Raw genomic sequence first — 15692 nt, forward strand, 5'->3', positions numbered from 1 at the left:
GATTCTCCACATTCTCTTCCCCCATTTTTGTCAATATGATTCTTAGAGATAATCTTAGAAATTTTAACAGATCACAAGGTCTGCAATAAATGACCATAGAATCATAGGATATTAGAATTTCAGAGTTGGAAAGGGCTGCAGAAATCATCTTACTAGTCCAACTCACACCCAAAGGTTAAATTCTTTTTACTATATCTATTTACTATATCTTTTACTATAAGTGGTTACTCTGCCTTCACTTGGAGACTTGGTAATGGGAAATTTACTTCCTAGAAAAGCAACCCATTCAATTTTTGGACAACCCTAATTACCAGGAAGTTTTTCTTTATGTTGACCCACAATCTGCTTCCTCGGAACTTCTACAAATTCATTGGTCTTGGTTCTACCCTCCAAGCTGTCTTTTGAGGGTGACATTAGTAGCAATGTACCTCCTGTGGAACATCTTTTATAGAGGTTAACCATCCCTAATCCCTTCTACCAATCTATGGCAAAAGTTTTGGATCCTCTTACAATCCTGGCTGCCTTCCTATGAACATGTTCCAGTTTGTCAGTGTCCCTTCTAAAATGTGCTATCTGTACTGCTTCATGTGACCTGACTGCCAGGGGAGAAGGAATAGAAGGAGGGCCAGGCAGTGATCATGGTTAGGCAAGGTTCGTGGTGCCAGCCAAACCCTAATTTGGAGCTGGGGAAGTTGTCTCCAGATACCAGGAAGCAATGGAAGTGGTCTATTGCCTGGAAAGAGCCAGAGATAAAAAGGCAATGTAGGAGATAAAATGAGGGTGGAAACAAACAATCCACAGCAAGCAGCAAGGCTGATTTGAGGAAAGGTCCAGATTTCAGGTTACAAGAGTTTGGTACTACAGGACAGGTGAGGAATCAACCTGGATATGACACATGAATACCTGCCCTATCACTGACTTTTAGTTTTTAGTCTGTTTGTTGATATTCCAAGTTAAAGTGGTCACACTCTATGGTGGTTTCATCACCTTTTATTGCTCTCCCAGGAGGGGTAGGTGCATGCTTCCAACAAGAAGCTCAAAGAGAAGCTGGCATGAGATAACATTGAACTACAGTTCTATCTGGAATAAAACGGCCCTGACAACTACATTTGAAGTCCTGAATTCTAACATAAAAGAACAGTATAGGCCAAGAGGGGAACATCAAATACTGCATTTTCTCCGTAATAATTAACCACTGGATTCAGGTTGTTGGGGGAACTACAGAAAAAAGAGGACTGTGTTAAATCCGTAGTAGTATACTGCAAATCCCAGCAACCACTACAAGTCTTTGATATTGGTCTAGATCCCCAGGTTAAAATCATGTTTACCTTTTTGCTTTCCATTCTGACCCGCTATATCTCTATAATGTGCAACAGAAACTCCACTTTTCTTGGCCCTTTTCCAGTTTGGCATGCAGTTATTTCTCAACAAAAAAAAAAATGCCCCAACAGCACCGTGATGAGCTGGACATGCTTTCCAGGATCAATAGAATAGATAAAGATATTTTGACCACAGATACTCCAGTAGAATACATATTGAAAAATGGCATCATGAACCTCTGAACATAACAAGCATATTGCATATTCCAAGAGATGTTCAAATTGTCTGTGATTGTCTAATCTCTTTCATTAATCCTTTGTGGAAGTGAACCAGGTTCTCTTTTAAAGCCAGCTTAGTAAAAATTTTAGTTCATCCCAGTTTGTCCTATACTCCTTTCAATGAGAATCTATTAATACCTTTGACCATTGGATCATGGGATCCAGGAATTAGAAGGGATTTCAGAGATCATCTAGTTCAGTCCCCTCATTGTCCAGATGAGGAAACTGAAGGTCTGAGGGGGAAAGTAACTTGCCCAATGCCCCACACAGAGTGAATTTAAGGGCAATGTTGGAAGCAGAAATTCAAGTTTCCTGACTCCCCATATAGTATTTTTCTACCATGCCCATTAAATATATTAATAAAATAAATAAAAATGAAAATGTCCAGAGTGTAGATGTAGAAATACAAGACTACAGTTTAAATAATTTTATCATTTCTTATTTGCATATAGAAAATAGGAAAAAAATATTTTTTGTAAAAAATCCTATAAGGTAGAGAATGGTATAAAGATAAAACACTATTCTACTTCATGCACATAAATAATGCATGAATTATTTTTATCCTTTTATTATTAAAAGCATTCCTTGCTTTAAGAAAGTATTAGCTTTAAAAACAATAATGAATTGATTAGTTTAATAAGTTAATCAGGGCAAGATTGTTCATTTTCAAAAAGCTTCAACATGGGTACCTTTAGCCAATTAATTAATAAGCATTCATTGTTTACTATATGCTGTGCCTCATTTCAAATATGAATCAGTTTCCCAAAATTCAACTAACATGCAACTTTTCTGGAATATCTATATTAGTTAAAGTGTGGATACTCCTGAGCATTTAAGTTTGCCAAAGTCTACCACAGGCTGAACCAGCTTAGCTTCTCAGGACAATGTCACCTCAGATCATAGATTTAGAGCTAGATGGGACCTTAGAAATTTTCTGATCCAACCTCCTTATTTCATTTATGAAGAAACTGAGGCTCAGAGAGGTTAAATGATTTGTCCAAGGTCACACAATTAGTGAGTGTCAGAGCTAGGATAGACCCCACATTCTCTGACCCCAAATACAGCATTCTATTTATTGTATCACACAACCATTTTTCTAAGAGCCCTGAAAGAGATCATGGCAAAGACATTCCACCCCATTCAGTTCCCTGGTAAGCCAATACTGACCTCTGAGCAGGGGCATGAAAATTGTTGAAATCAAGAATGCCAGGTTGACTAAGAGATACATAATTGAGAATAACTTTCTCCTTTCTTCTGTCTGGAAGAAGATAGAGCAAAACAATGTCAATGTCTCCAGGGATACAAAGACTAAGAACAAAAGTCACAATTCCCTGGATTTCTAAAACACAAATGTTACAACTGGCATCTATGTTTGTTTGTGCCCAGGGCCTAAAGGAAATTAGATTTGGACAATTGGTAATTAGGAGATGGCTTTGGCAGAAATTTAATGGATTAAATTTCCTCTTTCTATTCCATTTATGTATGGTCTTTACGAGCGCCTATGTTTGTAGAATCAGTTGAACTATATTTGCTCTGGACTGATCTTGTGTTCTACAGACATAAAGAGGAGAAGAATACCAATGACTACAGCTAGAGGAGAAACAAATGCTATGGTCAAAGACAACTTTTTCAGCTTAATGATTGTTAAATATATTTTAAAAATACATTAAACATTGAAGACTAGCATGGTACATATTCATTAAAGTTTAGGGTATGACATTTTTAAGTAGGTTGGAATGGACGTGAGCAACTGATGCTCTGAGTACGGTCTTATGTACCTTAACAAAGCAGAAAATCTCATCCACAGCTTTCCAGAGTGTGTACACTTATAGAAGCCCCCAAATCCATGGATATTGTCAATAAGTGAACAGAATGAAAAGCAGAACTTTCAAGGCTCCCAACCCTCTACTCCTAAATATTTTAAGTTCCAGCCCAGGAAGACAAGGACAGTTTGGTTGCTATGGCACTGGGAGTGACAGAGCTCTGGGATGCTTTGGTATCATCTTCTTGTACCTCAAATTTCTTCCTTAAATGAGAGAGATAAAGAATTGAATAAGGGAAAAGAATCTCACTGTGACCAAAAAAAAAGTGGGGCTTGGGAATAGGCTTAAATCAAAGAATTGAAACATCTTTTACCTCACTCCTAAGTCAAACATAAAGGCTCTCTCATCCCCATTTCCTTATTGAAGTGTCTGTAATAAAACCACTTAATTTCTACATTTTGAAACAACGTGTTCTGTATGATCTGAAATGTCTGTTTTGTTGTGTTATATAAATACAATGGAATATTGTTGTACCATGAAAAACAGGGAAATATGGGAAAACTTATGAACTGATGCAGTGAATTAAGAAGAATCAAGAAAACAGTCAATATTCAAACATTAATATTCAAAACAATTGGTATTCAGTTAATATTAATTTTCAATTGATATTTGAAACAGTCAATAATATTAAGTGCTTTCTATTGGCCAGGCACTTGACTAAGTCTTCACATTCTAATGGGGAAAATAAATTAATAAATAAATAGGTACATACAAGATACATACAGAGCAGCTGGGAGGTCATCTTAGAGGGAAACGGTCATCTACACAACAACCAAGTGAGGCTGGTGACTTTGCACAGCCCTCCCTCACTTAAATCCAATTCACTTTCATGTCATGACATCACCTCCATCCTCTTTGAGAATGAAGGACAAACAACAACAACAATGTAAAAGAAAACAACACTGAAAGATATCATCATTCTGATCAGTGAAGTGACCAATCTTGATTCCAAAGGACTGATAACGAAACATACCTTCCCCTTTTTCAGAGAGGTAATAAGTGTAGAATGAGAGGCAGGCTTGTTACCTAGCTCATCTACTAGGTCTTTGGCCCAAAACCATATTTGATATGATAGGACATGCCAACTAAGATTATGTCATAGGTATGGCCACAAAAGGTCATAAACAACAACACCAGGTCATCCTAGCAGAGTTAGAGTATTATTTATCATGCCTTGACAGAAGAGGTCATGTAAGAGTAATCAGAGCCTATTCAAGATGGATCCATCCTTAGTTTGGGCAACATTTCTTCTTGAAGACTAGACAAGTAGACTGGAGTATAGGCATATTGATCCTGCTTTCTGGCTGATAAGGTCTCAGGTAAACCAGGTTCTTCAGGTTATTAAATATACCCTTCCCTTCCTCTATTGCTCACTGGAAATAACTGGAATGCTTCAAAGGGAGGGGCTGTCAAAGGAGAAAACCTGAGTATAAAATGGCAATAGTATCTCATAAGCCTGAGGACCTGCTACAGGTCTTTCATGGAGGTGGAGTCCATCCACTGCAAAACAGCTCTACCTTATATGTTGTTTACCAACTTGACAGAAAAAGAGGAGACTGAGGAAGATGCTCTTAGCATCTTCCGCCACTCTTATCGAAGTCTGCTTGTACCCCAAGTCTTCTGAGAGCTAGTATTCTAGGGTCCCTGGGGCAGTGGACACAGGAAACTGATAAAGCTAAATCCCAGAAAACAAATTTATGATTTTGTTTGGAAAGGAAAGAAGTTTAACGGGAAGTAGTAGAATACTACACAGGTTTGCAAGTATAGGCTCTGCCATCACTTTATGCATGTAGAAAAAATTATCAAAATGGCAATAAATACAGATAAGATATAATTTTAACTATCGAGCATCTGGACCATTAAAGGAGCCTGTTGGTTTACTGGTGAGCATACAAATCAATCAATACTGACTGAGCTCAGTGGGGCCTGCCTAGATATGGAGTCACATTGACTTCCCAACATTTGTGGGTGATATGATGGGAAGAAGATAGACGTGGGACTAATACTCTAAGTCTTCTGTTCAACATAGGGAAAGGAGAAGAGAAATTGACAAACGAAAAGGAAGAGAGTGAGATCAAATAGCGAGTTTGGACTAGAACCCCCAAAAGCTTCTGCTACGCCATGACCAACCAGGAGGAAGATCAAGTAAGAGGAAGAGCACTAGAGTGAAGCCAGGACATTGCTCTTAAAGTTATCACCTTGGAAAAGGGAAAAGCTGGAAGAGGCCCACTAAGTCTCTAATCTCTGTGGTCTCTGAGAGAAGAGGGGGTTCCCTCTCCTTCAGCCACCAGATGGAAAAAGAGTGAGAGAAAGAGGAAGGATGTAAAAGAGGAGCTTGATGCTGTGCTTCTAAATCTTCTAAATTGAACCAGGTCACAAACCCCTAATCACGTGTCTCCAACTAGGACTCAAGGTTCTACCTCATTCCTCTTTCTTCCGCAGAGGAAAAATTTTAAGCCCCCTAATTCTAGGACATCATAACCATAGAAGACCACACCTCTCACTTACGGACATTAGAGATCAAGCCCTCCATTTTACAGATAGGAAACTAAATTTCAGAAAAGTGCAATAATTTGCTAAAGCTGCTCAGCTAATTGGTGGCAGAACCAGGATCAGACCTTGCAACTTCAGATTAGTTATACCTTCCACTATGACCTTCCCCAGCACGTTTTTGATATGTCATGGGTCAGCATAAGAAACTAAATGGGAATTTTTAGGGGGAGTTTTGTGGAAGTCGCAGATGACACATGAAGTCCAGCAGATGAGATAGAAAAAGTTTAGAAACTCAAAAATGCATAGAATATATGTGTAGTATTATATAATATCAACATATTTTATCTTTTAATAGCATAATAATTCAGACTTCTCTGACAAAGGTGGGGCCAAAACTTTTTATGCAGATTTTCCAGATTACAGGGGTGCTGTGCCCCTAACCTAATGTGGAAGGGATAATTGTACATTGACACCTTAATATGGGAAAGCCACCTTATCTCCTTCATAGTCTTGCTAGTACTCATAATCCCCTTCCATCATAACAAAACAATATGCTTAAAGTTTTCTGTAAACTATGAAGGTGTGTGACACCCTCCTACTAGCCTGATAAGGTCTGCAAAGGCCTCCTACTAGACACCTGCAAGAGAGGCGTCTTTTGGTGAACTCAAGAAATGCTTACATTGGCTCCTAAGCTTATGTATCTAGGTTCCCATGACCCCTCTGTGGTTGATATAGATGCACAGGACATAAAAGTGATATCTTCTAACGTATACTTCCACTATAGCCTCCCTTCAACTGAGCTGACTTTACTATTTGGGAGTTTCTACCTTCAATGAGGATCTAATAGGGATTTGAGGGGTTTTCCTGGTGATTTCCTGGTATCCTAAGTCCACAAGCATATACTATGTGCCAGGGACTGGGCCAAGCACAAAGAAAGGTGAAAATAGCCCCTGCCTTTAATGAGCCCACAACCTGATGGAAAAGACAATCCGTAAAGAATGATGTATAAGATATAGGTAGGATAAATTGGAATCAACAGAGGGAAGTCACTAGCATTAAGGGAGATGAGAAAAGTCTTCTTGCTGAAGGTGAGATTTTAGTTGAAACTTGAAGGAAACAAAGGAAGCCAGGAGGTAAAGGTGAGGAAGTAGAATATTCCAGGCAGGAGAAACAGCCAGCAAAAATACTCAGACTTAGGAAATGGATAGTAACGTAGGAGGAAAGCAAGGATGAGTGTCACTGGATTACTGAGTATTTGAAGGGGAGAATAAGTGGTAAGAAGATTAGAAAAGTAGAAAGAGGCCATGTTATGAAGGGTTTTAAAAGCCAAACAGATCATTTTATATTTGATCCTGGATATAGTAGGGATCCAATGGAGTTTATTGACCAGGAAAGTGATATGGTCAGACCTGTACTTTAGAAAGAGCAACTTGACAGCTAAATGGAGGATGGACTACAGTGGAGAGAGACTTCAGGCAGGAAGATGAACCAGAAGACTACTGCAATAGTCCAGGCATGAGATGATGAGGGCCTACACCAGAGTGGTAAAAGTGTCAGAAGAGAGAAGGCATTATATATGAGAGATGTTGTGAAGGTAGAGTTAATAGGACTTGGTAATAGACTGGATATGGGCAGGACACGGGGTTAGAGAGAGTAAAGAGTTAAAGATGATACCTAGGTTGTGTGCCTAGGAAGATGGTGGTACCCTAAATAATAATGGGGAAATTAGAGAAGAAGAGATGGTTAGGGGAAAGAAAATGAGCTCAGTTTTGTACGTACTGAGTTTAAGATGTCTATGGAATACATAGTCAAGATGTCCAATAAGCATTTGGAGATGTGACACTGGAGGTCAGGAGAGAGGTTAGGGCTGGGCAAACAGATCAGAGATAATAACTGAATCTATGGAAGCTGATGAGCTCACCAAGAGAAATAGTACAGAAGGAGAAAGGAAATGGGCCAAAAAATAGCCTTGGGCACTAATACATAGTTAGTGGGTATGACTTTCATGAAGATCCCACAAAGGATATTGAGAAAAAGTGGTCAGCCTGGTAGGAAGAGAATCAAGAGAGAACAGTGTTGGAAAAACCTAAGAAAAAATTATCAAGGAGAAGAGAGTGATCAAAAAGATAAAAAGGTTGAAAGTTAAGAAAAGGTCATTAAAGTTGTCAAGTAAGAGATCAATGGTTACTTTGCTGAGATGAATTTCAGCTGAATGGTGAGGCAGGAAGTCAGACTGCAGGGAATTAAGAGAGTGAGAGGAAAGGAAGTGGAGGCCCCAAATGTAGATGGTCTTCTGAAGTACTATAGGCATGAAAGGGATGAAAACTATAGGATGATAGCTAGTGGCAAGGAATGGATAAAATAAGGGTTTTTGTGTTTGTTTTTAAGGAGAGGGGAGACAAGGAAGCAGGTGGTAGTCAGGGAGGGAATAGGGATTATAATGAAGGCAATCTTCTGGAGAAGATGGGATGGAATGGGATCACTTGCCCATGTAGAGAAGGTTTTCTTGGTAAGGAGAAGGACCACGTCTTCATATGCATCAGGGGTGAAGGAAGAGATCATAGCGAAGGTATTTCAGTGATGTGAGATGAGAAGGGGAGAAGAGAGAGCTCTCTGTGAACGGCCTTGATTTTTCAGTGAAATGTGAGGCAAGGATCTCAGCTGAGAGGGTTGAAGTAAGGGGAAGCTATGATTGGTTTGAGGAGAGACAAAAAGATTTAGAAAAAGTCACTGTGGAGAGTGGGGAAATGAATTGATTAGAAACATATAAAAGGATTGCCTTGCTACAATTAGTCCAGTTGAGATTATTTTGTTGCTGGTGCTGTTCAGTCATGCCTGATTCTTCATGACCCCATTTGGGATTTTCTTGGCAAAAATACTGGAGTGATTTGCCATTTCTTTTTCCAGGGCATTTTTACAGATGAGGAAGTGAGGCAAACAGAGTTAAGTGACTTGCCCAGGGTCACACAGCTACTAAGTGTCTGAGGTCAGATTTGAAATCATAAAGAGAAATCTTCCTGACTTCAGGCCCAGTGCTCTATACGTTGTGCCACCTAGCTGCCCAGTTGATATTATATAAAATAAATGGGCCCAGTTAGCACAGTTCATGATTTTTTTTTTTTACCGAAGTATCAAGAGGGAAATAGGAAAACGTAGCTATTGCAGGGGTGATTATCTGGGAAAGAAATGAGAGGGAGAGGAATTGGAGATCATAAGTGAGGACGAAGAACAAAGTTAAGAGTTGTATGACAGAGGGAATGGTAGAATGACAAAAGATTATGATTAGATCGAGGAACTTCAGAGTTCATGGACATGGAATTGGGAAGACTCATGGATGATGGCAAGGTCAAGGGCAGCACCCTTTCTTTATGTGGTTGAGATAGGGTGGAGGAGGAGTTGTGGGAAAATGAATAAGTTGGGTAACTAGGAGGTTAAGGTGTTTGAGTATCCATATGTATGTTGAAATGCCCTAATATTAGGAAAGAAATTGAGGAGAAAGGACTATGAGTCAAGCATTGAATTCATTGAAGGATAATGGGGAGTATTCTAGAGATCAGTACACAATAGCTTCAAGAACCTTGATTACATGATAAACACGGTTTGAATGAATCTCAAAGGAAGAAATGTTACTGAATAATGGTGGTAGAGGGAAAATCTGGAAGGGACAATGGGAGCAAGGAGTATTCTGACCCCACTACCATGATGATGATTTGGGAGAATGAATGAAGTGCAACCAATGCTGAAAATGGTGGTCAAGAATGAGAGGCCATCAGCAGGAAACTAGGTCAGGTCAATCTTGTGCGGGACTGTGGCTAGGGGATAAGTACTAGCAAGCATGCCGTATGAAATGGGGGACAGCTGTTCCTTATTGAACAATTATAGTTGTTAGTTCAAGATTACTGGGACGGGGATTCTGTGATAAGATGGGAGTATATTAATTACTAAACAATCAGTTCAGGCAGATTTACATCTCCTCACTATATGAAGATTCCAGGCAGACTCATCAATCATTAAACGGAATAAGGATGGAGTTTTCTCAGGGATCAGAGAGCAGTGTGTAGGTGGTAAGCTAGTAGTGGGATGGGAGGACTAAGGCAACAGTTGTGAAATTGTCCAGTGTGCTAGCAGGGCTAATGAAAATGACTGGTTCAAGCAAGTACTCTGTTCCTGCTGTAAGCACGAGATTGTAACAAGAATACATAGTCTTTTGGAGTAGATAATAGGAAGCCTTAGTTATGTTTCCAGGGGCAAGCTGCCTTACTATCATAATGATGAAAAGAAATTTCATGAGTATATCAAAAATCTTTTGCTGGCAGGATGCTTGGAAGAAATTAGGACTCATATGCCAACATTACTGGTGGCTGTATTGAGATCATGACTCATTCCAGAATGCAAGAGATAACAACGGACCAACAAGACGCTGGTCTTCAGATTTCAGCTGAATGATGAAGTAGGAATGTTGATGTTTATATGTTCGGTTGAATAATGTGTCTCCTCTAGCCATTGTTAATTATCTCCATTACCTTGGTATCTTGAAGGTTTAGACTTTACAATAGACCTATCCCCATTCTACCATCCTAAGGTATGTTTATCACTTTTCTGGGGTATATTAGCTCATCTCCTCATACATTTGCCACCTGTTCCCCAAATTATCTGGTATTTACCAAGGGAAATAGTGCATGAACTCCCTATGTAGATCATATTAAACCAGAAACCATAATTTCAACCAAATTTTAGATAGACTAACCAAAGAGTATGCAGCTCCTAATCATGACAGATGGTCATTTATAGGCAAATAGGTTAATGAGGCAAATTAATCAAGACAACAGTTTTTATGATACCACATGGCACATTTGTACAACTGGGCTCTCTGCTGGTCCAAAATAGAGTCCATCAAAAACACTATCACTCATTCTACCTAGGAAGATTGCAATTCCAAATTGCACATGGCTCTATTCCATATCACTGCCTGGTTGGTAGATAAATAGAAAAAGCTCAACAACTACCTACTGTGGCAGGGCATTAGCAGTGGGGAGGGTGGGAGAGAAATACACATTTGAAGGCTATTGTTGAGGTGGCAAAATGAACTTAAATATGGAAAAAAGGGTGGGGGAAGAGGTAGCAGAAAAATTAGGAAAGAATTGAGACCCACGACTACAAATGAGAAACCAGGAAAGGCTACAATATACTATTCTACCTATTTAATGCCAAGGCCTTCCCAGGATTTACATGATAAATGTAAATGGATTTCTGATCTCCTTGATATGGATGTTACCTCAATGATACAGATCACAACCCACCCTTACCTGCCTATCTTATGTGGCTCCTGTCCATGTCCTCTATGAGTCTGCACAGCAAAAAAAAAAAAGTGCTTTCCTTAAAAGAGAAACCTGTAGGCAAAAATCTCAGCTGCCCAGATAAGTTAAGACTGTATAAAATCTTATCTCTCAGCCTTTCTACCCCATTTGCTCCATGCTGGTACACAAGGCAAGGGATGAGTGGGTGGAATGTTCACACAAAGAAGCTCCACAGTAAACTCCCAATAACTATAAGCGTCCACTCATTTCTGGTCACTCCTGAAATATACCACCGGACTCAAGCCCTCAGCCTCTGAACTTGCCTATCCCAACTTTCTCAGGACACCCCCAAAATGAATTTTTGCATTTCTGTATTGTTTCTTGTGTCCCACTGTCATGGCTTTAAACTACACATTCCACCTCATTACTTTAAAACATACTTCAAATGGCTCAATATCTACATTCATCTATGCTTATTCTGAACATACTCTCTTTGAAACCATTGGTCCTCCCCTCTCCCTTTCAACTATCATGCTGCTACACACAAGAAATGTACACTCTTGGGGTCAGCTAGGTGGCACAGTGGTTACAGCACCAGCCCTGAAGTCAGGAGGACCTGAGTTCAAATCCAGACTCGGACCAAACATTTGACACTTAGTAGCTGTGTGACCCTGGGCAAGTCACTTAACCCCAATTGCCAGAAAGAAAGAAAGAAAGAAAGAAAGAAAGAAAGAAAGAAAGAAAGAAAGAAAGAAAGAAAGAAAGAAAGAAAGAAAGAAAGAAAGAAAGAAATGTATACTCTGCCTCTTTTTCCAAGATGCCATGCTCACAGAACCCAGGCCAACTTCCAGACTAATGCACTAAAGGAGGTGCCTTACCCTTCAAGTACTCTGGTTACTTCTTGATAACACTAAGGACTTTCCCCACCCCAGAATTGCTATCACTGGTTCCCTCCTTGAAGATGGAAAGGAAATCTCCCTAGAATATGCAATATTTCTCTTCCACTCTCTACACCACAGGATTCTGAGCTTTTGACAGTGAAAGATTCACATTCCCCACATTCCATATTTATTTTCTCAAGCCAGTATGTTCACCAAAGTGGTCATTACAACAACAGGAAGGATCATTCCCTATCTAAGCAGGCATGAAGAAGATGAAATCCAAAATATTTGGGACTATAAGTAAAACGGGGATCAATGGTATTATCTAATAGATTGGGTGGAGAGAAGAGAGGTGAGTTCAAAAGCCTGGACATGGGAACAAGTCGAGAGAATTTGAAGGCATTGAGATGTTCTGTCACTTCCTGACCTATATCCAACATGAGGATACTATTACTAAAGCAAGGAGGTTAGCCTAGTTTAAACTGTGATGATTGCTGTACATCTTTCATTCTTGAAGAGGACCAATGACATCATGAGGGTGAATTGGATTTGGGTGAGGAAGAGCTGGGCAAAGTTGTCAGCCTCATAGTTTCTTCCAAAGTCATCAAAGATCAGTGGTAAGACAAAAGTCAAGATGACCGGCTGGGCAACAAATGTTTAATAGTTCCTTTTAGTGGTGGGACGTTGTGTACTTTGTAGAGCATTCTCATATCCATTATCTCATTTGATCTGCCTTATGTGGGTACTATAATCCCACCTTTTATGTACTTAAAGACGTAACCTGTAGCCCTGCCAAGATATAAGGATCCCAGCTGACACCCTGGGAAGCTGTCCTGTTGCTTCCATTTCAGCAGAAGCTGCAGTTAGTTAGGCTATGACAGCACTGTTGTTGTTTAATCCTTATATTGGCCTCATAATTTTGACATCAAAGAGTAAACAAGTACAATGGAGGAAAGAAAAGGAAAGCAGGATCTTCCAGCCAAAGAGACAATGAGGTCATTATGGTTTGGAAGTGCCTTACCCTTCAAATACACCTTTGTGTTCTGCTGCTAAACTAGTTATTCAAGAAGAATAGCCAGCTGTATTTATTTCGTGTGCATTTCCTGGCATAAATATGGTTTGTCTACAGAGGCAAGTTGCCCAAAGGTCATGGCATGTAGAAAATGAATGAGAAACTCAGTGATGACGTGGTGCCCCAGGAGGCAGCCTTGCCGTGGGCTTGAGCTGACATTCCTAAGACCATACTCTTTTCCTCAATGTATATATCAAGGCAGAGGTCACAGATACTATCACATATGTGAGAACAGGTGATGAGATGAAGAAAGGACTTTCAACATTGGTATTTGTAGGAAAAATAGAATCCAAATATTTAAAAGACTATATATTTGGGGCTGAGCTGTGACTATGAGCTAATTTAAAAAAGAAATCCCAGGGTTCATTAGGAATGTTTCTGGAAGCAAAACGAAACAAACAAAAAAGCCTGATCTTACCCTTATAATAAACTATAATATGTTTACATCCTGAATACTTTGATATAATTCTTTCAACTTTTCCAAAATGAAATAACAGAGCTTGGAAAGATCCAGAATAATAAATAATTAAAATGATGTATCTTCTATATGAGTACTACTATTCTTTGAAGTATTTTTATGAAAGCTGTTTGGAGTTTTTTCAATTAAATTTTATTTCATTTTTATGATAAACAAAAACCTGGCTTCTTTGCCCCCCTCCCCAAATGAGAAAGAAAGAAAGAAAAACAAAACCCCTCTTACTAATATATATAGTCAAACAAAACAAAGCCTCTAATTGGCCAAGTATATGGAAACTGTTAGAAAAAAAGAGAGAAGATATCAAAGTTTTTTTTTAAATTATCAGTGACACATATAGATTGAACCACAAAATTGTTCACCAGACAGGTTAAAGGAGAATTTTAATATTCATATGGCTAGTATCCTATACTATTTCATCATTATTGATCAAATGATCACAAGATATTTACATATCCTTTCTCACATATCTTAATAACTATGACTTTATATCCCTTTCCTAGATTTAAAACAAACTATAATAGCTAAATCAGTGGAGGAGTTCTAGTCTACTAGTTCCTGTTTGGGGCAGGATAATACACGACTGAGGAAGAATGAGATCCCAGTGTTAACAGCATGCTTGAGATCAGAGGCATGTTAGTGGGGGAAAGTATTTAGGAGTAGTTAGTAATGAAGAACAACACTGGCGGATGAATGTCTGAATGGCCAACTTTTGATGCTATGCAGGTAGGTACAAGAGTATGTGAGGAAACAGCCAGGTAAGATTCAGAGGAGCTTAGCTGCAGGGGCTTAATAGTCTTTGCATTTCTGTATTGTTACCTATGGCCCACAATGTCCAACCTCTTGGGAAAGGTAGTCAGAAGCTCATGTAATATTTGTGTTCCTCTGGCTTTCTGTGAGGGAGGGACCCTAGATGATCACTGCACTACTTCACAATCTGGGAATGACTATCAAACTTTGATGTTAGGTAGCACCCAAATTTGTACACCCTAGTAATTAGGGAATTCTTCAGCAAGACAATTCTTGCTAGGGGGATGAGGGTAAGGATGGGAGGTGAGAGGATATAATCTAAAAGCTTGACTAGGACAATGCCAGAAAGACTGGGTTACCACTGCAGGAGTTAAACTGCCAGTCAGAGCACAAAGCTAAAAGAATCTGCTAAAAAAAATTAGGGAGGCAAAAAAATATAGGGAGTCCAAAAAAGCCAAGAAGGTTAACATTTTGTCTGAATTGTAGCTGCTTTCCAGAAGCTTAGGATTTTTTATTCTGAAAGCTTGCCTATTCCTTCCACACTGACCCTAATGCCCCTGGGTAGCCCTCACACTCCCCATTCCCAACTCACAATACATATATCCGAAAGCAGCTTAATTTCTCTTCAGTACCCCAGATCGATGGATTCAACTGACTAATGCCCTACTCATCAGCTGCTCTGCTGGCTATTGATTCCTCTAGTTTTCTATAAGTAGGCATGCTATTCTCTCTAGATGACTTTCAAAAGTCACATTTCCCCTGCTGCCTTAAACTTTATATTCAGCCTTTTCTAGTCAGAATTTTCTACTAAAAGAATGCCTTTAGTAAAAGGGGGAGAGTGGAATGAAGAGGAACGTTTTTTCCAAATAATGATTTTCTTTTGAAATAAATTTTTTTTCTTTACTTTTTTTTTTTGCCTTCCTGTGATTTCCTCTACTATTTTAGACAAACCATGGTTCTTCTACCTAAAAGAAACATAAATAGTGCAAAGACCTTTTGGGATTGGGAAAGCCGATTATCTGGTGTAAAGGGCTATTTTCTTAGGAAATTCCCTCAGCTCAATAGCTCAGATCACTTTTCACAGGCTTCTTCTGAAAGGAGGCCATTGTTGGGTAATCCCAGAGTTTTGTGAAGTGGTTTCCAAATTTAGAGCTGAATCAATGAGGGAGAAAGATGAAAAAGCACTGGGGTCTACTATTGAAATACTGTGAATTGCCTTCAGCAATTTATAAGAGGTTCTTTTGGGCTACAAGGGGAGAAAGGCTTACAAAGGTTTTTGTTTTAAGCTTTAACTGTTCAAAGC

General features: G+C 39.2%; 1 protein-coding gene across 1 annotated transcript in view; it reads right to left on the reverse strand.

Annotated features, from left to right (window-relative positions):
• The window catches only part of LOC110208093 (solute carrier family 15 member 2-like), a 96306-nt gene that overhangs the window by 49257 nt on the left and 31357 nt on the right, over window positions 1-15692 (reverse strand). Inside the window, 2 exon segments of the mRNA XM_020985912.1 lie at window positions 2766-2856; window positions 5813-5816. Of these exon segments, the coding sequence (XP_020841571.1) occupies window positions 2766-2856; window positions 5813-5816 (95 nt within the window).

This window comes from Phascolarctos cinereus, unplaced genomic scaffold (genome assembly GCF_003287225.1).
Source record: "Phascolarctos cinereus isolate Bilbo 61053 unplaced genomic scaffold, phaCin_HiC Scaffold_726;HRSCAF=1367, whole genome shotgun sequence".
Taxonomy (NCBI): domain Eukaryota; kingdom Metazoa; phylum Chordata; class Mammalia; order Diprotodontia; family Phascolarctidae; genus Phascolarctos; species Phascolarctos cinereus.